General features: G+C 44.1%; 1 protein-coding gene across 5 annotated transcripts in view; it reads left to right on the forward strand.

The window, feature by feature from the left end:
* The window catches only part of FER1L6 (fer-1 like family member 6), a 159,025-nt gene that overhangs the window by 50,149 nt on the left and 82,457 nt on the right, over positions 1-26,419 (forward strand). For all 5 annotated transcript variants that reach the window (XM_070481554.1, XM_070481556.1, XM_070481557.1 and 2 more), the window contains exons 4-13: positions 1,388-1,442; positions 1,539-1,670; positions 4,694-4,756; positions 8,329-8,407; positions 9,657-9,813; positions 10,427-10,613; positions 11,613-11,805; positions 14,888-15,240; positions 20,389-20,497; positions 23,331-23,511. In XM_070481554.1, the coding sequence (XP_070337655.1) occupies positions 1,388-1,442; positions 1,539-1,670; positions 4,694-4,756; positions 8,329-8,407; positions 9,657-9,813; positions 10,427-10,613; positions 11,613-11,805; positions 14,888-15,240; positions 20,389-20,497; positions 23,331-23,511 (1,509 nt within the window). The remainder of the gene's footprint in view (positions 1-1,387; positions 1,443-1,538; positions 1,671-4,693; positions 4,757-8,328; positions 8,408-9,656; positions 9,814-10,426; positions 10,614-11,612; positions 11,806-14,887; positions 15,241-20,388; positions 20,498-23,330; positions 23,512-26,419) is intronic.

Here is a 26,419-nt window from a genome sequence, read left to right on the forward strand (position 1 = left end):
ATTTCACCAGGATAATAACGTGGAACGGAGGAAGGCAGGAGAAAAAGTCAGGAGTAGTAGCCTTTTTCTGTCTCCTTGGTCAGTGCATTCTCCAACAGTTGAGATCCTACCCCCAGCTGATGCTCGATTCAGATCCGTCCTCTGCAGTGCAGTCTGTGTTGCTTACCCTCGCTCTAAGGAATTTCTCTCTTCTCTGAACTTCTGTCGCATTTTCTACGACACATTTTGTATTTACTATTTCTCTCTTTATGTGCTTTGGTCCTCCCTCCCTTGGATAGATTTCTGACTCTTCAGGGGCTGGGATGATGGCTTATTCATCTTTGTTTTTTCTCTAAGACTAGCATAGATCTTTCACATAATAAATGATCAGCATGAATTTGCCATTTAATTAATGAACATACGCCTTTTGCTATCTACCCTTTCCTACATGCATTATCTCCTTTAATCCTCAGAGCAACCCTATGTGGTAGGAATTATGATTTCCACTTTCAGATGAGAAATTAAGGCTAATGTCACAAAATTGGGAAAAACAAATATTCTAATTCAGATCAGCCCAACTCCAAAGTCTTGAGGTTTTTACTAGTTTACTCTGGTCTCTGCTGGACTCAATTACAATCAGCAGAAATGGAATGAAGTCAAATGCAAGATGGTATTGTTAGGAGGCAAGAAAATAAAATTCAATAGGAACTCAAGCTCAGTTCGTTTCCCACCCGTTGCGGCTTCCATGACAACAGGGATTCTGCATCTCTTTCTACTGTTATTCAGTCTCTAAATGGCCAGGTGTTGCACATCTGTCTTCAATTACTTATGACAGTCCAGATAAATGAAATCCTCTGGAAGGTGAAATCTCACCGAGATGGCATCTTGGCTGTTCCTTTCAATTTTCTCTTTTACCAATCCTTTCAAAAGCAATCACAAACCTCAGAATTGTTATATCTACCAGCAATGGCAAAGTGGTCCTGTGGGTAGGATCAGACAGGAGACAAGGAGATCCTTGTTTAGACCCAGTTCTGCCACTGACATGCTGGGGAATCTCAGTTTCTCATTCTGTAAAATGAAAAAATAAATAGTACTGATAATCATGCTCACAATAAGAGTTGACGTTTATTCTTGCCAGGCACTGGGTTAAAACTTTGTATGCATTATATCATTTAATTGTAGCAGTCACCTCATGTGCTATTCTTAGCTCCATTTTTAGGATGGGGAAACTGAGTCATAGGGAGGGTAAGTCCCTTGTCCATTTAACTCCCCCAGAGATGTAAAGAGAATATGTGATACAATATAAATAAAAGCACTTAGGAATACATGGGAAAATATGATCATGGCTTATGGATCTAAAGTGTGTTCTAACTTGATGAAACAAATATGTTAAACTTTCTTTTAATAGATCAAAACTGTTGACTAAGATCCATGATGGGGAGATCAGATCCCAAAATTATCAAGTAAGTGATGGACTCTTCCTACCCAGCCTCCCCCAGTTCTTCTTGCGTGGATGAACAGCCAGGTCCAGAGTGCGTACACGCTGCTTTGTGTTGTAGATTGCCATCACCATCATCGAGGCCCGCCAGCTTGTGGGCGAGAACATTGACCCAGTCGTGACCATTGAGATCGGGGATGAGAAGAAGCAAAGTGCAGTGAAAGAAGGAACCAACAGCCCATTTTACAATGAAGTAAGTCACCAACAACCTCTCCCCCAACTCTCTCTTCACCACCGCTCTGCTGTATTCTTCAGCCAAATGGAAAAGCTGTGTCCCTTCGTGACAGCTTCCCATGGCTCATCTAAGCCCACAGCAAACCCTTTGAGGCTTCTTACAAACCGCCCCCTAAAATGATACCTTTTAACAAAAAGATGATGGAAAGGCCAGGCCAGGAACCCATCCTGATTTTACATTCATTGCTACGTTTTCAATAGACCCATTTTCTTATTTCCTATAAGCTCATCTTCATCTATTATGAGCCCTGGGTTTATATTCAATAAGTGTGTAGGTTAGTGAGGAGATGTGTGCTCTTTTGCACAGCAGAGACATTCAAAGCTTAATTACTAATTTTGAAATAGGCATGCTGTGTTGGAAAGTAAAACAGTTGTATTTTTCTAAGCAGTATAAAAATGGTAAAGAAGAACATCAAAGAGAGACATAAAACTTCCAAATGTACACACTACATTCTCTTTTTAAAATAAAAAGTTCACACAGCGTAAAAAAAAAAAAAAAACAGTAAAAGATACAAAGAGTATAAAATGATAGATGGTGAAAAATATGTGTCCCTCTGATCTTTGATCCCTAATTCCTTATTCTTCCCCCCTGGAGGCAGCCACCTCACCAGGCATTTGTGTACTCTTTCAGAGATAATCCAGGCAGGTGCAAGAATCCAAATAAACATGCAGCCAAATGATAGCATCCTACACACACATTCTATGCATGCTGTCGCGGCCCTTGCTCTTTGCACAAAACAACGTATCTTGGAGATTAGTCTCTATCAGGCCATACGGTTCAGTCTCATTTCCCCCTCATTGCTGTAGAATTTTCCATTGCATTGCTACACTGTAATTTAGTGAATCAACCTCTCATTGATGGATATTAAATTTCTTTTTAGCCTTTGGATACTATTTATAATATTTATATGTCATAACTGGGACAAAGCGTATATGCATTTAAAATTTTGATATCATCAAAATGCCCTTCCAAGAGGTAACAATTTATACTCCAATTAACGGTGTACAAGAGTGCTTATTTTCCCATACACACTTAGATGCCATGAATTATCAAAAAAGGCAGTAAACTTTTAATTATTTTCCTAATGGGAGTGGTAATTGAAAAGGATGGCAGAGGGAGCATGGATAATGAAATTAACCTGCAATACCCAAATCCCACTTGAGCTGTTAACTCCTTTGTCTTCGTCCCTCCTGCATCTGAGCCTTTCACCATGAGTGCAAGTGGCAGATTTTTCCTTCCTGTTCCACTCCCCACCCCCATAACATCTTTTGGCATGGATGTGATGTGAAATGATGTTCAGGAAAATGCTTTAAAACTGCAAAGCTCTACAGATTTGTTAGTTGTTATAATTAGTATTTGCTTTATGCATTCAAGTCCTGGATCTAAACGACATTAAATTGGACCCAAGTGTAATTAGTAGGAAATCAAGTAAAAACATAGAAGTTAAAGTAAAAACCTTTGTTACAGGTTTTGACTCTAATTTTCAAGCCCAAAGGTCACCGAGGTTGAAGGAACCAGCTAGTAGGGATGGGGAACATTTCCCAGCTAGGAAAATGTTTGTGGGTTTGGAGATCTAGGGAACCTGGGTGAGGCAGTTGAGTTTGAAACATGTGAAACTCAGCAGAAGGCGATAGACATTGAAACTAATTTATTGATCCAATGGAACCCACAGCATCCTATCTATCAGAGAATCGAGAATTTCATGTAAGTGAATTTTGCACATAAAAGAAATTCTAAACACCAAAACTCTTAAAAATTTTGCACATATATATGAAAAACTTCCTGAAATGTTATGGATATTTCCCTGTTCTCTTAAACAGAAGACACTTAACATAATGTAACCTTTCCTTGACACCTAAGGACTGCCATTTTGAAGGTCTCTTGTTATAGTATACGATGACATCTTTCAGTTTCCACATTTTGGTTTTCCTATTTTGCCCTCTAAACGCAGGCTGTAGAGGTCACGTCTCCCTTTCTTACTGCTATCATGTTCATCTCTGACGTCTTTGTGTCGTTCCTCCACGCTGCAGCTCAAAAACAAAACAAAGAATCCGTGAAACAACCTCCTAGTCCTGCCTTCCATGTCCCCACCAGCCCCCAAAACACACAACCTGCAACAAAACACCACTCCAATTTTTGACATCTGAGGAGCATCCAACCTCACAGTGGGGAGTACTCCATAAAGTTCAGACGGTGAAACATCTGGTACTTGAACCCCTTGTGTGATAACTTCAGGAGAACTCGGCTTTGGTCCCAGGCCCAGCAATCACTACCTGTATGACTCTAGGCATGTCTTTTAAATCCTTTAATCTTCAGCCTTCTTATCTGTAGAAAATAGAGACCAGTCTAGATAATTTCTTCAACTCTAAGATTCAATCACGTTCTTAAAATTAGAAATCTCCCTGTCTGTAATTTCTTTTCATTCTCTGCCTAGTCAACCTTGGGAATTTCACAGGAATGTTTGAAACTGAAAAGTCCTGAGAAAATTAGATTTTAAACAAGTTCAACCCAAATTAAAATCACATTGAGATATGATTTTCATCCATCCTTATATATAGGTAAAAAAATTAAAAGAAATGACATTACCAAGGATTGGCAAGGATATGGAGAAACGGCTATTTTCATATGCTGCCAGTGGGAATGTGAAGTGACTTAGCCCCTTTAGAAAGAAATTTCATGCTATTTACTAAATATTTTCATTCTCGTAAGCCATGATTCAACAATTCCACTTCTCAAGTCCGTTTTAGAGGAAAATTCCCGTATATCCTGTGCAAAGATGTGGTTGGTGGCCTTTCTTTTGTATTTGAAAATAACTTCAATGACCTTAAATAGGGGACTGCCATTCAATTGATGGTATATTCATGCCGTTGGGGACCATGCAGCAATTGGTTAGAATATTACAGATCTACAGCTACTCCAGAAATAGAATTTGTAGATATAAGCCTGGAATTTATGGTCAGAATGAACTCTATGTTTTACAGTACTTTGTCTTCGACTTCATTGGGCCCCAAGTGCATCTTTTTGACAAGATCATCAAAATCTCAGTAAGTATATCATTGGTGGTGAGAGTAGGGGGAGGTGGGAGGGTTTCTAGGCATTGGGAACTCTTTTTGACATCTCAGACTGCTTAGAGACAAATAGATTCAGGAGGATGAGTGTGGGTTGGTGAGTTTGAAACCAAAAGGGTAGAACTTGAAATCAGCATGCAGAGGAGTTTGGGAAGGAAAACCTTTTCAGGAAAATCTATGCTTCTTGGAAGCAAGTTACAAGCTAGTATCAAGCCGTCAGGAGTTGAATTGTGCAGCTTACTGATGTGAGAACCCGAAACATATGCTTCAAATGACATCTTAATGGATTGCCATTTTGAGTCGGTTTCTTTCTTTTTATGAAGCAAATATTACTGTTTCTCTCTTGGGGTGATATCCTCAGTAATGATAATTAATCACATCCCTTCCCCTGCTAGTTGGTGATAGATGGAGAAACAGGAAAAAGAATCAGTAAGGAACCAAACATATCAGTGATGCTGGATCAGAGAATGTGATGTGGAGCAAGTGCTTGCTATTTGGCTTCTTACTAGTTGCCTCTGAGTGTAGACCACAGGACCTGCCCATAGTGGGCTGGGTCTGCTGCATAGACCCTCCCTCAAGCCCTGCCAGGTGAATTCCTGCCTCCACAGGTCAAGTGTGAAGAGTAGAGACAGAGAGAGCTTCTTGGTCTGGCCAGGTGCCTTATCCAGGTTGGCCTGCCACATGGAGGCCAGGAGTGGGAAGGAAAAGTGCGTTGAGGCTGTGCTAGTCCAGATGAGAGAAAGGCAGGCCAAATGGATCGTAACCCACTTCACACCACTCAGTCAAAGGACGGAGACCAGTGGATGACAGACTGCATCTCTGCCACCAGTCTGAGATATCACTGCTTCTCCAGGGAGAGGGTGGCGAGGGTGTGCGTGCCTGGAGGAGGCAGAGGTCAGGAGCTGAAGGGGAAGGGCTCTCTGCCAAATAGTTCTGAAAGGGCAGCAGTCTTACTTATGTGCCACATAAGATGCCTGGAGAAGGAGGAAAGCTTTTCCTAAACAGTGACATCAACTCTAATTAGAATTGCGAAGATGCGAAACTTGTCTTGGAGACATCCTTGCCTGTCCTTATCACCCACTCATCTCTATTATATACATTATATTATCTTATATTATGTTAGTACGTGTTGTTATGCTAGTACACATTATTATATTAGTACATATTATTATATTGGTACATATCATTACATTAGTACATATTATTATATTGATATACGTTATTATATTGGTATATATTATATATAAGGCATAGGTAATAGTGCAATTATGATATTATCTTTCTCAGGGGCACTTGAAGAATGTGACCCTTGAAGAATGAAAAATCATCAAGAGCCAAACATTCTTCATGTTTGAATTCCAGGCATGATGACAGGTGGTGCAGCAGCTATCTTGGGACCTGGGGCATTGCCCAGGGCTTTGGGACATTGCACAGTTCGGGCAACCACCTGTTTGGGCGATAGGCTTTAGGGCAGGCTCTTAGGACCACGCAGATTGCAGACACACAGTCAACAGCTAGACTTTTATACTGTATCATAGACAAGGGTCCTGACTCTCTGTGGAGCGAGTGGATTTCTAGACAGAGGATCAAAGCTGCTGTTGCCTGTCTCTCATCCTCTAACTTGGAAGAAGAGAATACTTTGGGCTCCCTAAATGATCCTTAGGGACAGAGACGAAAGATTTTAAAGGGAAAATTCTTCTGGAGAGGGGAGTGTTTAATACAAATTTTCTGGCAGTCTGTGGACTAAAAGTCAGCACGCCCAGAATAAATTCAGCATGGGAAAAGAAGCGGGGAGTGTTGTAAGCACATGCTATGGGGACAGCCAGACTGTGGCAGACCCTGGTGGTGTCAAAGACCATCTTCCCTTGACAGTGGCCCTAGGCACACAGGGCCACCAGCACTGTGTGTGTGAGATGCCGCAGAGTTCCTGTAATCTAGTGCTTGACCACTCCAGGGTGGCCTGGTGCTCACACTGGGTGGATGGTCGGAGGAGGCCTCCTGTGTTATTTAAAGATCCATATGGGGCTCTTGCATCCCATTGTGCCCACAGAGACCCAGATGCTTTCAACCTGGGAAGAGAGCCAGAGTCAGACTTGTGTTCTGGCTCTGGTCTTTGGGAAGCTGCATTAGCAACTGCAAGCATGCGGGGTGGGAGGGTTGAAGTGAGTTTTCTGTGTGTGGCCTTAAATAAGTTCTCTATTCAAGCCAAGCTGTGCTGACTGCCCCTCAGTTCTCTAACTCCTTTGCAAAGTCTGGGCAAGGGAGAAAGAGTGGGAAGGGAGGTGGGGAGGGCTGTCACTTCTTCATTTCTTGAAGTCCATTGAATTTATTGTTTCTTATTGCCTCTGCCAAAAGGAGCTGTTCAGAAGCTCCACAGTCTCCCATTCATCCATCATTCGACTGGTCAATCATTCATTAGTTCACTGAATGTTGATTGAACCCCTAATATGAACAAGGCCTTGTGGTGGGTAGAAGAAAGTAGGAAACCATTGCTGAATCAAGAAACTCATGGAGTTTTATAGTTAGAAGGGAACTCAGAGGCATCTAGTCTAACTTCCAGCTGCTGCGGGAATCCCTCTCTGCCACCTCCGTGACGTGGGGCTCTCGGGCACCACTTGATTATTTCCAGTGATGCTTCTGGAAAAGCACATGCCATTGCTGGGCAGTTCTGTTGTGAAAATTGTCCTTACACTGGGCTGAAACCTCTCTTCTTGTAACTTGGGAACCACACGGGGAACCTACTCCCTCTTCTAGATGGCGGTGTTTCCAAGATTTGAAGACTCTTCAGTGACCATTGCCCTTCCTTGATTCCATCCAGCTTCCTCTTTTCTGGGGTTCCAGGTTAAACTACTCTCCTGATTCTTCAGCAGTTTCTCACACAATGCAGCTCCTGCACCTGGCACCAGCTCTGTCACCTTCGTCAGAGCCTCCTCATCTTGACATCAGCATTGAAGTGTGCTGCTGTCACCAGCCAGGCACTCTGCTCACTTCTGATCAGACAAAATATTGAGGATGACCACCTCCCTTGTTCTGACTATTGTATGTGTCCAAAACCTCTCAAGGCAACACGTGATGAGTTCTCTGAGAAAGCTGCAAGCCAAGTGTTGTGGGAGTGCAGAGGAGAAAGGGAACACCTTCAGTTGCAGAGGATCATGGAGGGCTGCTGGAGGAGGTGACAATGGCAGTAGGCATCAAACAATGGGTAGAGTTTCAACAGGCAGAGATGAGTGTTGAAGGGTGGGCTGCACTAGAGTTCATTTTGGCAGAAAAAAACCCCAACCTTTCAGGTGGTGACATTTGTTCAGTGTCCTTCAGTAGAGGATTAGCTGAGACCCTGCGGTAGGAAGAGGTACAGGTGAGATCCTCCTGGATGACCTCTGAGCCAGCCCTGAGGTTCCAGGACCAAATGTCACTGTGGTTCAGAAGAGAATGAAAGCCGGACAAGAGTCAAGACCTAAAATTCTCTTTGAGATGTTGTGAACCCACTTAACAGATATATCCTCCAAAAACTCCAGTGCTGCTGGACTCACTGCCTCCTTTCTCCTCAGGTCCTTCACCACAAGCTGATAGGGAGTGTACTGATTGGCTCCTTCAAAGTAGACCTGGGGACCGTGTACAATCAACCTGGTAAGAAAGCATCGCCTCCCGGTATCTCTCTCTTACTCATCTCCACTTTGCCACACTTGGAGGTCCAGCTTGTTTATGCACTCATCCATTTCACCCTCCTTTCAATGACCTTGAGCACCAATTGCACGAAGTTGAGCAAGACATGACTCTTCTCCTCAAAGTTTACAATCTACTGTTAAAATTATCTTATATGTCCATACTTCTGAGCAGTTTCTTTTTCCTTACAAATTCTGTCTAATTTAGTGCTGTGAGACCCAAGCAAGAAAGATGGAAGAGTATAGAAGTTAAGCATGTGGACTCTGGAGCCAGAGAGCCAGGTTCAAATTCCCATGTGCTCTTTCCTAGTTGTGCAACCTTGGGTGAATGATTGGACTTCTCTGTGCCTCGGTTTCCTCATCTTTCAAAATGGGGATAAAGTAGTACCTCCTTCAAAGGGTTGCTGGAGGATTAAATTAATAAACATACATAAAGTGCTTAGGACAAAACTCAGCACAGAATAATGACTGTGGCGTGCCATAAATGGATTTACTATAATAATTATTATTATCCCTGCTTTATAAGGAAGTGAAACTTAGAGAAGCTAGATTAAGAGCTAATAAGCAACAGAGCCAGCAACATAGATCTTCTCATGAAAGTCCCCTTGTCTTCAGCAGTGATTCCGAATCACATGACCCCAGCGGGGCCAGGCAGTGGGCATAACTGAGGGCAGTGGGCTGAGTTTAATACACTAAGGGGTGTTGGAGGCTGTGGGGAACCGGAGGGCTCACAACCCATATGGAAGGAGTGGTGTCTACTCAGCCCCTTTACCACCTGCTGTTGTGTGGAAATGTGCACTGTGTATTGCCAGATCTAACAAACGTTTTTTAAGATAAGCCAGAAGTCTAGATTTTGAAGTTTGGACTCACAGTGAGGGCCAAACAAAAAGATCCATGAGCCACATTTACAGCCAGTGAAATATGTCCATTAACGTCCTCTGATCTGGTCAAAGCTAGATCCCGCCTATGTGATTTCCACTAGGTTGAAGGCTTCCCCAATACCTGTGGCAGGTTGGAGAAAAGATGACGTGGGTGGGAAGCAATGGAGAGGAGGAAAAGAAGGAGAGGGAGGCAGCAGGAGACTTAGAAATAACTGCCATGAGCTACTCTTTCTTAGGGAGTAGAGTTTGGGAGGCCTTGGGTGTGGCGAGAACTGGGTGGAGCTGCTGGGTCCGTCTGTGCAGGATTTCTGAGCTGTCAGGATGCTTTTACAGGTCATCAGTTCTGCGACAAGTGGGCCCTGCTCACAGACCCTGGCGACATCAGGACCGGCACAAAGGGGTACCTGAAGTGTGACATCAGCGTGACCGGGAAAGGCGATGTCTTAAAGACCAACCCCAAAATCTCTGATGCTGAGGAGCAAATAGAAAAGTGAGACAGGTCCATCCAGGGCCATTCAATGGAAATGACAGGTCCCAATCTCCCTGTCTCTTTCCCCTTCCTCTATCCCTTTCCTTTTGGGTACATGAGAACAGCCAAGATCATGGCTTGTTCACTTGGGATTCTGCTCTATTGGAGGCACCAAGATGTTTCTTATCAAAGGCATGACTATCCTTTGGGAAGTCAGCTTCTAGGACAAGAACAGCCTGTCTTCCTATAATAAGCCATAATAGATAAGCCGTTCCTGAGCTTATCTGATTTATCTGAATTTAGCTGATTTTTCTTTGAAGGAATTATAATTTCAACCACTGGGTTGTGAAAAGGGAAGACAATGCACCTCTCTAAAGGTGCAGAGTGAGAGACAGTGTTTTTCCTATAATTCCAGCACCTGAATGAGTTGGCATTCACTCTATTCATACCTTTTGCTGTCCTTAACATTAGGAACAAAGCTCATTTTAGTGACGAATCCTAATCTTTTTCAGATTTTTCTCTTATATCAGGATCCTTCTTTCTGCCTCTAAATTGTTTCTACCTTTTCTCTCTATTCTTTCAAGTGAGAGAGCCTTCTCATTTTTTGTTTTTGTTTCCCCACTCAAACCCCAAGGAACCTTTTGATCCCTCAAGGGTTTCCATCAGAGAGACCCTGGGCCAGATTCTATGTGAGACTCTACAAAGCAGAAGGGTTACCCAAGATGAACTCCAGCATCATGGCGAACGTCACCAAAGCATTTGTGGGTGACGGTAAGGACCTTGTGGATCCCTTCGTGGAGGTCTCCTTTGCTGGGCAAACGGTAAGGAACCATTATCAGCAACACTGGCAGGTCTAGGCCAGACCCCTGATCTTTATCCAGGGTATTTTCAGTCCAATGAAATTAAGTTAAAGCCAAGATTAGGAAGTGCCTTGAGAGAGAAAGCTTGTCACGAAAGCCCCTGGATCATGTGATAAGAAAATAGGGGAGGATCACCCACTCACTCTCCGTTGGAGATCACGGAGAGGAGCTTTGGGGGGGATCATGATTTAGGAGCCAGGCAGACAGGTTTCCTTTCTCACCTCTGGCCACTTCCCTGAGCTGTTTCCCAGTCCCCAGACCCTGCAGAATTACCATCTCCCTCCCAATCTTCTCCACAGTTTCCCCAGGTAGTCCTTGTCCTACGTAAGTCTGGACATCTCTGTTCCCTACTGGAGCCACTGGAAGTACCATGGCCTGGACACGTGGTCAGAGCTTAATCTTGGTTGGCTGGACTTTGAAGCTCCAGCTGACACATTGTTGTCTCTGCACTTAAAATATATGCCTACCCTGACCCCTCCCATGGGCAGGGTGAGCGTTGAGGTGTTTTTGACTTGGACCACCTTGGTGGTCATATTGGATGACACCTCCATTTCATGACAAGGAAACTGAGGTCCCGCCTGGGGAAGTGATTTACACAAGGTCCTACTTTTATGAAACATGAACTCAGGGTCTAACTGTATCTGCTGCGTTTCTGGAGATGCATGGAACAGTTCCTGCCCGTAACGGGTGGTTGTTTCACTCCAAAGCCAGTATGCCGATGAGAACTTCCTGTGGGCAGGACTCGTGACTTACTCACATTTGTCCCTGATGTCGGGCACAGAGTAGGTCATCAGTAATGTTTGCTGGGTATAGCTGATTTTCATGAGTGTTGGGTGTAAGAAGGTTCATTATTTTTAGCAACTTGCTTTATATTTCCAGCTGGTTTGAAGAGTTTTCTTTGGTTGGTCAAAGGCCTCTTTCATTTCCTTGCATGGCTCATATCCTCTGGCTGTGTTTTAGGGACGAACCACTGTGCAGAAGAACTGTGCCAATCCTGTGTGGCACGAACAGGTGGTCTTCAAGGAAATGTTCCCTCCATTGTGTCGGAGGGTGAAAATCCAGGTGTGGGATGAAGGCAGCATGAATGATGTAGCGCTGGCAACCCATTTCATTGACCTGAAGAAAATCTCCAACGAACAGGATGGAGATAAAGGTACAGCCTCTGGCTTGGAAATAGGGTCTTGAAATGATTGATTTAGAGCTCTCATCTTTAAAACAAGAGGGTCGGAGCAGGCAATGTGTTAGGCACCTTCCATGTTCTGTGTGGTCTGTGGTCAGGGCAGTGGCGGGAGCAAAGCTCTGGACTCCAGGAGGCTCGGTCCTGGTCCCAGGTCTTCCACAAACATTGCTGTGTGTCCTTGAGGCAGTCACTCCCTCTTCCTGGGCTTTAGGTCTCTTAACTGAAAACCGTAGTTTAGATTAGCTCAGAGGTTGGCAAATTATAGTCCATGGGCCACATAGGACCTGCCACACATTTTTGTATGGTTCGCATGCTAAGAATGGTTATTGCATGTTTAAATAGTCCAAAAACGTTGTGCCCCCAACTCACTCGTGGGAGCACGAGAACATGAGTATGGCAGGAAGGTGCTTCTGACTGTGCGCTCAGAGAGCCGGGGAGGGAACAGAGAGCCCCAGCTAATCCACTGAGAAGGCTGAAAGAGCCTCCACCCAGTATGACGCTCTTTATTTGCAAAACCTGGGTTAGCAGGTGGTAATTCTCTAAATATCCCAATAAACCCTCCCTCTCTTTAATCCCAAGGCAATCTTTCTCTGCGCTGCAAATTTGTGTTAATTGATGTATATATTTGTGTATATATGTGTGTGTGTGTGTCTCTGTGTGTGTATTTATACATATACACATATATCTTGAAGGCTTGGCTTAAGCAGAGAACAAGCTGTACACATTTTTATGCCCTCAGAGTGACACCATAGAGAGGCCTCATTAAAGATCTAACGTTCGATTCTTCCTGTGTTGGAAGGGTTTGGCCCGCAATTGCTTTATGCAGAAAGCACATCCACCCATCCACAGGATTTCTTAACTAGATGTAAACATGTTTTACCCACAACTTTTCAGGAACATCTTGATGACATTCAAGAGATGTATGACAGTGTTCAAAAAAGTAGACATCAGGGGCCCCAAATTCTTTCTACCCCTGGTTTTTTGTTAAAAATTTTACTTTTTCCTTTTTCTCCCCAAAGCTCCCCAGTACATAGTTGTGTATCTTTAGTTGTGGCATGTGGGATGCTGCCTCAGCATGGCTCAATGAGCAGTGCCATGTCCACGCTCAGGATTTGAACCGGCGAAACCCCAGGCCGCCGAAGTGGAGTGTGCAAATCTAACCACTTGGCCACAGGGCCAGCCCCTCTTTCTACCCTTTTAACACAATATCTCTACTTCTTACAATTTACTCAAAGGAGGGGCTGGCCTCGTGGCATAGTAGTTAAGTTCGGCGTGCTCCACTTCAGTGGCCCAGGTATACAGGTTTGGATCCCAGGCACAGGCCTATTCATCAGCCATGCTGTGGCGCCGACCCGCATATAAAGTGGAGGAAGATTGCACAGATGTTAGCTCAGGGCTAATCTTCCTCAGCAAAACAAAATAAAACCAAAAACTTGTTAGTAAAAAAAAATTTACTCAGAGGAGAAATAGAATTTAGTCTGGGGAGGGGAGGGGAAGTGGAGGAGGAAACATTTAGGCATAAAACTATTGATAGTGCAATATAAGGAAACATCTATTTGTCAACAATGGGGGAATTAAGCAAATTATGATACGTGTATTTATTGAGTAATGGCAGATATTCTTGAGCACTCCCTAAGGCATGTGTGAAGCACTTAATAGATATTATCTCTATTGATCCTGATAGGTGAGATAGGTACTATTAGCATCTCCATTTTACAGATGAGGAAACTGAAGCAGAGGAAAGTTAACTCGCCCTAGGTCCCATAGCTTGAAAACGTCAAGCTGAGAGTTGAGATTTGAGCTTAGGCAGCCAAGCTTCAGGACTGTGGTCCTGTACTGCCTGTCAAAATGAAACATTCTATTGCCAAATCATGTTTGCACAGACACTGTGTTTTCCCAGATGCTACGTATTAAGAAAGGAAAATATCTGTGCTAATTGTAAACTAAAATCATCAGGTCTTTTCAGTTCTACGTTTAGAACATATCTCAGAATACTTACTTCTCTCAATCTCCGCTACCACCACCCTAGTCCAAGCCACTGCTGTCTTCAGTTCTGATGACGAAGTGGTCCTTGAACAACTTTGTCCACATCCATTCTTATAATCCTTCACATAGCAGCCAGAGTGATCTTAAAACACACATCTGGGGGGCCGGCCCCGTGGTGTAGTGGTTAAGATTGGCATGCTCTGCTTCAGCAGCCCAAGTTTGCGGGTTTGGATCCTGGGTGCAGACCTATACTGTGTGTCAGCTATGCTGTGGCGGTGACCCACGTAAAATAGAGGAAGACTGGCACAGATGCTAGCTCAGGGCCAATCTTGCTCAGTCAGGAAAAAAAAAAAAACCCACACATCTGATTATGTTGTATCTTTGCTTAAATCTCTGTAAAATATTCCTGTGATTTCTAGGATAAAGACCAAAATTCTTGTCAAGGCCCCAAGACCCACCCACCTCTCCAAACTTTTCTCACATAGCTCACTCTCTGGATTCCAGCCACACGGGCTTTCTCTTTCAGTTCCTTCTATCTGCTAGCTCCTTTCCAACTGCTGTATGCTGTTCCCTCTGCCCAGAACTCTTTCTTCTCTCTGCTCTCTCTGCCTAACTCCTTTCCATGCCACATCAGCCTGTTATTTGTTCTTGCAGCAGAAGGTGTATCTCCTTCATAGCATTTAGAATGTAAATATTTATTTGTTTAATGTTTGTATCTGCTTTCTTCTCCACTGGGCTCTGCGTTGAGTGTCTAGCATGGTGCTTGGCACATGTTAGGAGTCAATAAACATTTCACGAATGAGTGAACAGGTGAGCATGCACATCAGCATTCATAGTATTATCACAATGAGTGAATGAGTATAAACATATGCATGGAAGAAAGACTAGAAAGAAATATAGCAAAATGGTAATCATGGCTGTCTTTTGGTGACAGGATATCTCATAAATATTTTCTCTTATCTTTTCTGCATTTTCTACACTTCTAAATGAATATGCACAACTTTCATAAAGCAAAAAAATAATCAGCTTGTAAACATAACCAGGCAACTAAAGCTTGGGATCTTTCTAGGCTTTCTACCTACCTTCGGACCTGCCTGGATTAACCTGTACGGCTCACCCAGGAACCACAGCCTGATGGACGACTACCAGGAATTGAACGAAGGCTTCGGAGAAGGCGTGTCATTCCGGGGCAGAATCTTGGTAGAAATTGCTGTGGAAATCCTCTCGGGAGGGGCACAGGAGTCTAAATTTTCCAAAGCACTCAAGGGACTAAAGTTGTCTTCGAAGGACAAAGATTCCAAATCTTCCAAAGGTTCAAGTAAAGACAAGGATGACAAAACCGATGATGGAAAACCCCAGCAGGCTTCGGACAAGACCAACTCAACAGAGGTCGAGGTGGAACCTTTCGATGTACCCCCGGAGGTAGGTCTGAGCACTGCTCCACTGCTCCTGTGAGGTGAGCCCGGAGCAGAGACAGAACCTGCCACAGGCTCCCAAACCTTCTGAAGGCCCACACAGGTCTCACCCCCCTGCAAAGTGTGTCTCGGCTCAGCCCTGTATGCAGGGCTGATCCTCTGCCTCTTCCTGCACACATCACGGCAATCTGCTCGTGATAAATTCCTTCAGCACCCCTCCAAACATGGATTCCCATGGAAACCAGAGTAAAAGAGAAATAAAAGTGCTCTGGGGAAGCTAGTGGGAGTGGGTGGTGAGGTGGTGGACGGAACCACATCTGTGGCCTAATTTTGTTTAGCTTTGTTAGCTTAGAATATGCTTGAGATATGAGATAACGTGGGATGAGGGATGAAGAGGAGGAAGGGTGGGTGACCAGCTGGGATACAAGAAATTGAGAAACCTGTTCTCCTGCCCCAAACCTATGGGGAAATCACAATTCAAGGGAATGCTTATCTTTGCTTATTACTCAACATAAAGCATATTAGCACTTTTCCAGCCTGGTTCTGTATTATGGGAAAGAGATCTGGGGCCCCAAGTTGAATTCAAACAGTGAATATCCTCTCAACTGTTTAGTTTAGCAATAGTACTTTGTAGTTAAGCAACAAAAGAACTTTATGTTTTGTTAGTAGCAGGGGTGGGTGGATTTCAGCTCTCAGCTTGAATGATTCTGTCCCTAGGAGTGTATTTCTCTGGTCAACCAATCATTTCGGGTGCGGAAGAGAGGTGATGGCTGGTTTCCCAGAGCTGTCTATTCCTAGGGGAGACTAGACTGAAGGGTTGTAGCATGAAGGTCACCTTAGCCTTGGAAGAGCCACTTAATTTTACTTCTTGGATCTAATAAATCTTAAGAAACAGTGTGGGGGAGAGGTTGGAACACAGGATTGCAAATCTTGGGGGTTGATTCTATTCATGTCTCTAGTACTAACTCGTCTCAGTATTTCAGTTTACTCATCAACAGAATGGGGTAGTCATAGTCCCTCTGTCATAGGCATCTCATGGGGATAAGTGAGGGGATGCCTGTAAAATGGTCAGCAGGGTTCTTAGCACAGATGTGGTAAGCAGGCAATCCATTTGCTCTCGTTGTTTTTACCAACGTTACTGTGGTTTGCTCCCACCGCCATGGGCAGCTATTCAGAACTCTCCACCCTGTTGTTTGTGACTTACTTTGGGTTTTTTATGGATGCCCCCGGCTCCCCCTCTGAACTTATATATTGGAGAATATTCTCTGGAAATGCGTACTGTCAGTTTGTTGTGGTTAGAACTGACATCACCTTGACGTGATTACATTTATGTGTGTTTCTTCAGAATATATGCCAGCTTTGGAAACTTAACATTTTTTGGACTTTGCCAGAAATCGTGGGTAGCTTGGTAGCCACCTAGGCCTATATGCCTTGTATCTGTCCTTGTGACAATCTTTCCTGCTGTTGATACTGGGCATTCTTCTCTAAACAGGGATTGCCAAGTAGAAAGGGGCTAGTAAAGATTTTCTTAACCCAAGTCAATGTCTTCAAGATATTTTTTCTGAGGCCGTCTGAAAAAATAGATCATAGCAGAAAGAAAGGGTGACTGGGAACATGTGGAGTAGAGTGTACATTTTCCTACAAGGCCAGGGGCCATCTTGGCTATTGTGTAGAAGGTAGAAGAGAGGGGGAAAATTCAGTATCATTCAAACCTTTATTTCACCTCTCTCTTCTCTTCATTTTGGCTTCTTGTTTTTCCCGAACAAACAAGAAGTTCAAAAAACATGTCAGTTTCTTGCTGGGTTTATTAGTTATCTATTGCTATGTAACAAATTACCCCCAAATTTAGCAGCTTAAGACAACAAATATTTATTTTGTCTGTGGGTGAGGAATTTGGGAATAACTTGGCTCAGTGGTTCTGGCTCAGAATCTCTCATGAGGTTTCAATCAAGATGTTGGCAGGACTGCAGTCTCATCTGAAAGCTTGACCGGAACTAGAGGATCCACTTCCAAGATGGTGCGCTCACATCTTACTCACTCGCTGGCGGTTGGCAGAAGGACTTGGTTCCTTGTTGGGTGTTGGCATGAGGCCTCAGTTCCTCACTACATGGACCATTCCATAGGCTGCTTGAGTGTCCGCATGGCAGCTGGCTTCGCCCAGAGTGGGTGATCTAAGAGAGAGCAAGGCGGAAACTGCAATGTCTTTTATGACCAAACCCATGGAAGTCACACACTGACATTTGTGTCATGTTGTAATTGTTAGAAATGAGTCACTAAGTCCAGTCCACACTGAAAGGGAGGGGAATTAGGCTTCACCTTTTGAGGAGAGGATTTTTCCAAGAATTTATGGACATATTTTAAAACCACCACACTGGGCTTCTACCTTCCTCAGAGTCTCAAAAGCTCAGAGCTCGCCCTCACCAACACGGTGATATCCCTTCTTGCAGCATCTTCCTCTTTTTAGCTCTCCAGGGTTTTCAAGCTCCAATCTGTCTTGCTGCAGCCACGATCTCATTGCCTATCTGGACAAATGAGATCCCATGATGTTGGCCTTTCATCACCACCATCAAAGCTTATCTTCCCTATGCCAAACTTTCACAGAGCATCACTAATCCAATAGATATGTTCATTTCTAAATTCTGTGAACACTTGTTGAGTAGCTTCCTGTTTAAACATCATCCTAAACATTGGTAGGAATAAAAAGAGTCAGACTCCATGGAATTTATGGTTAGAAGGGGAGGTAAGGCATGCAAAATAAATGTACAGAAAGTAGAAAGTGATAAGTGCAATAAAGAGGTACAGATAAAGTGCTATTATTTCCTAGAGTGAGTGAAGTATAACGACTAAAATGTTGGGCTCTCCAGGAAGACAGCTGGATTTAAGATGTGGCAGTGTGGTGTAATGGTTACTGCCTTGTCTCTAGAGAAACAGTGCCACTATCTGAATCTTTGGCCAAGTGACTTAAGCTCCTTATGCTTATTTCCAATAATAACCTCTGCTTTGTAGGCTCATAGTGAAGGTTTAATGAGTTAATACACGCAAGGTGCTTAGAGCAGAGCCTGGAAGGCACATAGTAAGCCCTCAATAAATATTCATCGTGCTTTGTAACTTTGGACAGTTATCTTAATCTTTCACAGGACTGCAGTGTCCTCATCTTTAAATGAGTAGAATCAAAATATCTCCCTCCCAGGGGAGTTGTGAGAATTACATGAGATAATGTGGGTAAAATTCTTTAAACCACATCTGACATGTAACAAGAGCTAAGTAAACAGTACCATCAACCTTTTTCCAGCTCAGGGAATCAAGGTATGCTTCCAGAAGGAAGAAGCAGTTGAGTTGTACCTTGAAGGATGGGTAGGATTGAGACATGAATTCTAATCTGTTGAGATCCTCATACTGACTACCATTTGTGGCATTTATATGTGTAGGCTTTATACCAGGTCCTCCACACGGATGATCTCATTTCTCCCCACTGTAGGCCCTACTATGATGTCTATTTCACAGACAAGGAAAATGATGCCCAGAGTGGACATGACTTGCCTGAAGTCAACCAGCTAGGAAGAAGCAGGGCTGGGATTTGAAGAAATGTTTGTCTGGCTATGGAGCCTGCTGTCCCTCTTCCAGGTTACGTAGCCTACATTCCCTCCAGGTCTCCAAGTGATTTTTAATCTCCTCCCAGAGAGTAAACTCGGCCTCAGGAAGGGAGATAAGTGGCTGGTTTATAGGCAGGGGATACAGGGGCAGCAGGTGGGAGGGGTGTGTGCTCTGTGACTAAGATCCAGCACTTGGCCCCCACCCTGTCTGACACTTTCTGGTCAATAGAAACATTTCCTGCTGATGCCGACGGCACAGCAGGCTCCTGTTTGAAGGAAGGGTCACCTTTTGGGGACCCATTGGCTTTCTGAGGGACAAGGGTCAGGGCTCTTGATTGAATGGGCTCTTAACCTCTGAAGCCACAACTGCTTTATTTCCTTAGAAGAACCTTATTTCTTTTTCCATGGAGTTTAATGAATCCAACTGTAAAACCAGGAAGCGCAGACTGCATGGTTCCGGCTCATTCAGCCTCTTCGCTCAGAAACGTGATGCTGTGTCACGGTGTCCCAGCTGTATCTGCTCCCTGAACCATCAGCCTGTTCCATGTCAATAGGAGTCATTTGCAAATAGTTGTGTGTTATCTTGAGATGGCTCCTGTCTTGTGACCTGTCACAGTCCCATCTTCCAGAATGCAGGCTCCTTGAGAAGGCAGCCTCGGTGGAGACCAGGCTTCAAATCTTGACTGACTTTAACTTGCTATGTGATCTTGGGAAGCCCCTTAGTCTCTCTGAGCTTTAGTTTATTTGGATAAAAGGTGGTGGTTAGAGCAGATGAGCTCTAAGGCCCTTTTCAATGTAAAAGCAGTTGTGATTCTGGGACCTGTGCACCCCTCGCAGAAGCAACCACTTATAGCCCATCCTGGACACACTTAATTGGCTGATGCTGATGCAAATGCCCAACCCTGCACCCGCTTTTGTCTGGGCTTGTGTTATTTCAGGAAGTAAAGTCTGTCTTTGAGTTAGCACCAAGGCGTTGGGTTAACACATGTCGAAGTTCAAAGAACACAGGTTCTGTGGTCAGAATACTGGGAAAGTTACTAACCTCAACCTTAGGTTTAGTTTCCTCATCTGTAAAATGGGAACGATCCAAATTTTGACCTGTTAAGGTTGTTAAGAGGAACAAACAGAATGTATGTGACCACGCTGTATGATGCATAAAACTATGCTCAAATGTAAGGGCTTCATCCTGTGAGTCTGTCTTTTTTCTAAACGTCTGCTCACCAGCAGGTGATTCCAAGCCGTGGTTTCACCAATAGCACCTTAGAAAGATCCACATACCTAGCTTAGCCTTTAAAATAAAAGAAGATTTTATCATAAGGAGGTGTGGCTCAGGAGGCTGAGACCACATCATTCTAGATAAATGGCTGAATTCGGATTTGTAGTTTGAAGGTCCTCGTTCCTGCCTGTCTGATTAGTGGGGAAATGATGTGCCAGTTCAGGCTGACACTGAGACTCAAATGCCTAGGAATTACCCTGGACCAGGTTAGCATCACTAATTCAGCTTCCCAATGATTAAAAAAAGAGCCAGCCTTGTCTAATGTTTTTTTTTTTTCTTTCTATAGATTGTACCAGAAAAATATGAGGAATTTTTACTCTTTGGAGCATTTTTCGAAGCTACCATGATTGACCGGAAGATTGGAGATAAACCCATTAGTTTTGAAGTTTCTATTGGTAAGTGTAGACAATGTCGACGAAAATAATCCATAACCAATCTATAAATGAAAATTTGGGTGAGTTTATTCTGAGCTTAAATCTGAGTGATGTGGGATCCATGAGCCGAGGAGTCGAAAGAAAGATTTCTTAGACTCTTAAGATCTGGCAGTAGGGCTCTTTTATTTAGAGAATAGTATAGAATAGCATGGGGACAGGACCCATGGGCAGTCAGAGCTGCTGCGTGGGGACAGGACCCACGGGCAGTCAGAGATGCTGCTGGCATGGGGAGCTGCTGCCGCCGCTGCTGACATGGGGACAGGACCCATGGGCAGGCAGAGCTGCTGCCGGCATGTTCCTGTTCCTGTTGCTGCTGCCGCTTCTGCTGCAAAGTTGGGTGGAGAGTAAGGCTAAATTTAAGGCATAGGTATGTGAGTTGTCTCTTTACAAGACAAAGGAATATGTAAAAAAGTTAAAATGGTGTCAGTGCCTGTAGGGTCCGGCCATTTGGCGGTCCCACAAACTTTAGATAAGAGTCAAACCGGATTGAGTAAATGGCAGAAGTCACCGCTTGAATTTTATCCTCAGCTAAAGACAAAGGAGGATTTGGGGGGGGGGGGGCGGCGGTCAGTTACATGAGGTTGCCAGACAGTAACCAACTTAAGTTCTTGCCTCTGGCATTAAGAGTTTCTAGAGATAAGGCCATCCCCCTTCTTCCCGGCACAGAGAGGGAGGCGTCTTCACAGATAGAGGTTTCCCTTAGAAATTTAAATCTTTCCCAACAAAGGGACGAGCAAATTCCACACCTCAGAGTCTGCTTCTCATCTGTAATTTTAAAATTAACCAGCCTAAAAATCCTCATCATGAGGATTATAACCCGGGGCCTTTCTTCCTGAAGGAAGAAAGGACACCAAAGAAGTGGGGTGCACAGAGTGGTTATATACCCCCAGAGAGGATGTTTCTCATAGGATTGGAATGTCCCTTTTACAATAGTCGCGAGACTGCTCTGTCGGCACAGCAATTGATGGAAATAGCAGGTAGGTCTTCTGTCTCAGTGAACACAGCAGGGTGGCAGGTCTGTTGTCTCCAGCTGAGTGGTCACAGGTGAGCTGGGTGGTCAAAGGTGAGTGCAGCAATCAGTTCCTAGCCTAAGGAAAGATGCTTATCCCTAAGGAAATGCCAATGTGGGAGGGAGAGTGAAGTTGCACCTTTATCTCAAGGGCCTTTGTTCTGGCCATAGGAAATATCTAAGCAGATATACAATGCGTGCTCAATAGCCACAGTCAGGCCCTTTTGGAAAAAAACAAAGTCAAGCCGAATTAGGTTTATACCAAATGGCTTCCTCATATACTCCAATATATCCTATTGCTTGCCATTTTTATTTGTCAACAAATACAATGTATGGCACATGCATGGGCTTTGTACCTATTCACTGAATAAATGAATTAGTGCCTTGCATGAGATGATGGTGCTCTGGTGGAGGTCGGAACCTCAGAAAGAAATGAATGATTCCTTGTTCACTCTTCTTGTCAATATGTAAGGAATAGATTTGTTTTCATACTTAGAAAAAAGGATTAAGAGTACAGTTTGGATTCAGACAGATTTGGCTTACAAATCCTGGTTCCATTACCCCTAGGCTCACTTAACTTCTCTGGGTCTCAGTCTTTTTATCTATAAAATGGGAATAATGGTAACTCCTCATGGAGCTGTTGTAAGGTTTGATGAGTTAATGCATGCAAAGTGCCATGCATAAGATAGCTATCGATGCTGGGTCGGTGAGCCGAGGAGTCGAAAGAAAGATTTCTTAGACTCTTAAGATCTGGCAGTAGTGCTCTTTTATTTAGAGAGCAGAATAGCATGGGGACAGGACCCATGGGCAGTCAGAGCTGCTGCCGGCATGTTGCTGCTGCCGCTTCTGCTGCTGCCTCAGCTGCTGCTTCTGCTGCCAAGTTGGGTGGAGAGTAAGGCTAAATTTAAGGCATAGGTATGTGAGTTATCTCTTTACAAGACAAAGAATATGTAAAAAGTTAAAACGGTATCAGTGCCTGTATGGTCTGGCCATTTGGTGGTCCCACAAATTTTAGATAAGAATCAAACTGGATGGCAGAAGTCACCACTTGAATTTTATCCTCAGCTAAAGACAAAGGAGGACTTGCGGGGGGGTGGGGCGGAGTTCAGTTACATGAGGTTGCCAGACAGTAACCAACTTAAGTTCTTGCCTCTGGCATTAAGAGTTTCTAGAGATAAGGCCATCCCCCTTCTTCCCGGCACAGAGAGGGAGGCGTCTTCACAGATAGAGGTTTCCCTTAGAAATTTAAATCTTTCCCAACAAAGGGACAAGCAAATTCCACTCCTTGGAGCCTGAATCTCATCTGTAGTTTTAAAACTAACCAGCCTAAAAATCCTTATCATAAGCCATTTTAAAATTAAGCAGCCTAAAAATCCTCATCAGCTATTATAATAGGTGCTAATAGTAGGGTTGTTATAACTCCCAGCAATCTTCCTGAGCTGGTATACAGCTGGGAAAACTGTTCCAAGAAAGAGCATTCTGTCAGAGATGGTCTTGATTCACGTTTGGGAAGTTCTCCTTCAGCGGAGCGGAAGGAAATGGAGATGGAATCCACTTAATTTGTGACTTAAGTAGTTTTTACCAAACAGAATGCACGATGGATGTAGATGATGGCTCATCATCACTGTCAATCTTATTTCTTTGTTCTGACCATCCCTCTTCCGACCTTCATACTGGCATCTTATTTCTCCGCCCTGGGAGCACATGAACTTGATCCCTTATGTGAAGCAGCCTGATTCTGCTTGTTGACACCTGACCCCTCTTCCCTTGCTGCTGCCTCTACAGGTAATTTTGGGAACTTGACTGATGGAGGGTCTCATCAGGGGAGTAAGAAGTCAGCTGAATCAGCTGAAGAAGACAACGTTCCACTGCTACATGGAGATGAAGGGGACGCGGCCCACAATGTTGCCATCCCTATGGCCTCCACCACTCACCCAGAGAAGCCACTCGTGACAGAAGGGAACAGGTAGGAGACAGCAGGGGAGAGCCAGGGTTCTGAGGGCAGGGACGACACGGTAAGAGCCACTCTACTAAATCCATAGTGACATGTCAACAACTCTCCGAATGACACATCCAGGTAATTCATTTAAGGGCAGAGCGATGATGGTGATTATTCTTAGCACATCTGAAGCCCCCTTTGTGCTATAACTTTGAAGCATAACAACGTAGGAAGGTCAGAATTTAAAATTTCAACCCAAACCCTATTAACAGTTATCAGACTCATCTGAGCTCTGTGCTATTATGTCAAATCCACTTGGTGGGATCATTGAATAGATCATTTCTTCTCTTATTTTTGCCACAAGCTGAAGAACTCAAAAAACGATTGTCAGCCACCAGAAAAGACCATTTCAGAAAAGAGCTCGGGCACCTTCATATACTCTCATTGATCTTTAATCTATATAAAATTTCAACATGCAAAGAGAAGTAAAATTATAGAATTCTGTTTTAAGAAAGTGGTGTCAAGCACCAGCCAAGGGATTTATGAGAAGGGGAAGCCACACATAGTGAGGGTTTTCTGTGGTCTGAGCCACCATTCTCTGCATGACTCCAAGTCACAAATCAGAAAGTTGTCAATTGTTCTCTTTTTCCTTCCTACCCCCATCCAATCAGTGATGAAGTCTGGTCAGGTCTAGTTCTCAAGTATTTCTCATATCTATTGCCATTTCTTTGATTCTGACCATTGACATCTTTGGCCCGGATTATTTAAAAAACATCCTACCTGGCTTGGATCTTCTTCAAGAAATTCACCGAACTATCTATCTGAACCAGTTACTTCCCTGATTGACATAATTGGCTGCCTGTGGCTTTCAGGATTATTTTCAGAGGCCATAGCTTGTTAATTCAATCCCTGTCTACTTCTCTACCATCATCTCCAGTCACTCCTCAAACTCTACCTTTCCTCCAGCCACATAACGACCCGGCAGTTCTCCAAGTGTATCCTGCTGTTTGCTGCTTCTGGGCCTTTGAGCATGCTCTTCCCTCTGCCGGGCAACAAGCCACCTCCTCAGAACTGCTAGCTCCCATTACCCTTCAAGATGAAGGCCAAGTTCCCTTGCCTGAACCCCAAGTCTGATTTGGACTTCTAGTCTCACCTCCGTCAAGCACTAATCACACTGCACTAAGATGTTTTTGTCTGTCTTCCTATCACACTGTGAGCACTCCGAGGGCAGGGCCTGTCCTGACTCACCTGTGTGTCTGCTCCTCTCTGTGCCTGGCACATGGGAGATGCTCATGGCTGTCTCTGAATGAGTTAAGGAATTGCTGTAACTGGGTTGGGCACAGGGTACCATGGAGCTGAGAGAGCGGGTGGGTGACTTACGCTGCCTGGGGAGGAGGTGAGGAATTGGGAAAGGGCACAGAAAAGGTGATATCCTAAAGGACGAGAAGGCCTTAGGGGATGATGAGAATTCTGTTTTAAGAAGGTGGAGTCAGGCACTTTCTTGGAACAGTGCTTGGGATAAAGTAGGAAGGAGTAAGTGAAAATAATCTTAGCTGCTTGTCTTCTTGTTTTGGGGCGTGTCCTCTATTTTCTAAATCCTCTCCCTTCCATGGCCCACCATCCCCCTCCCACAGCCCACCTTTTTAGGGGCCTTTTTTAGGCTCCCTGACAGTCATACTGTTTGTCCATTCTCCTTTACATGCACCCAAAGACCCCCAAACTTCCCCATCCTTTAACGGCTTCTCTGTCCATTCTCAAAACTGAAGACATTGATAAGTGGATCCTGTAACTGGATCTGCAGCTCCAGGAGACTTTTCTGAGACTACTCAGAGGTACTCTCTCTCCTTTCACTGCGACCGGGTAGTGACAACATCCCTCACCTTCATGAACTGTGCCCTTGTTGACTATTTGTGGGGATATCAGGGAATGTACTATGGGAAGGATTTGGGAGGAGATGCGAGGTTTCAAGGCATCCTCGGATGAACCTCATATTAATGCAGGCCAGCTGGCTCAAGGAAAACAAAATAAGTCCTGCTGGTGCTTGGGGCTTCCTGTATATTCCTCAGTCACTATATGGAGGCTCTGTCCACATAGTGGCAAGCCAGGGTGGCAGCAGCTGAATTCAAGAAGATTCTATGTCTACAATAGACGCCTATGCATGTGTGCACACACATATACAGGCATGCACAGTGTCCATATACATGTGCACACACTTACACACACAATTTATTTGTCTGTTGCTTCCATTAAAATACTACCTTGTAAGGGGTGGTTTAGCATGGGCCTTAAAATACCACCTTGTGTTTGTTCTGGACTTTCCTGTTTTACAAAGCTGAGCATTCACATATAATTTATGTCTCGTGCTGGAGCTCAGGAATGAGATTGGAGAACAAGTCATCCAATGGCGGAGCATCATTTGATTTCAGGCCTAACCTTGCCCAAAGTCACAAGGCTAGTCATGTATCAGGGCAGCCATTCAAACTGGCATTCTCCTCTTTCCACTGGCAACGCAGTGCCCTCCCATCTGCCGTCCTCCATCTGCACTGCAGTTTGCCTGAGAAACTACAGTATCCTGGTCCATGCAGACCCAGTGAGACTAGGAGGACCCTGGGAGCCGAAGAGACAAAGGCCTTGAACATCATTAGCACAAAATAATCCAAAGCAAAGAAACCTTGGAACAAAGTACAACACTGCATGGGAATTTATCTCGTTGCAGGATTCTCAGTGCAATAATTTTTAAAGAGATAAAAGAAAGAGCAGCTTGGTTTCTAACCTTTTTTATCTTACTTTTTTGTTCTCCTGCTGTAATAACAACCTCAGTTTCTGCCAAGAATTTATTGGCTTCTTTTCTGAATGGAAACCTGCTGGTTTATTTTCTGCAGAACAGACCATGGGCCACCTTTGCTAATTTTATGATCTCCAGAAGAAATTTGGG

This window comes from Equus asinus, chromosome 12, assembly GCF_041296235.1.
Source record: "Equus asinus isolate D_3611 breed Donkey chromosome 12, EquAss-T2T_v2, whole genome shotgun sequence".
NCBI classification, from domain to species: domain Eukaryota; kingdom Metazoa; phylum Chordata; class Mammalia; order Perissodactyla; family Equidae; genus Equus; species Equus asinus.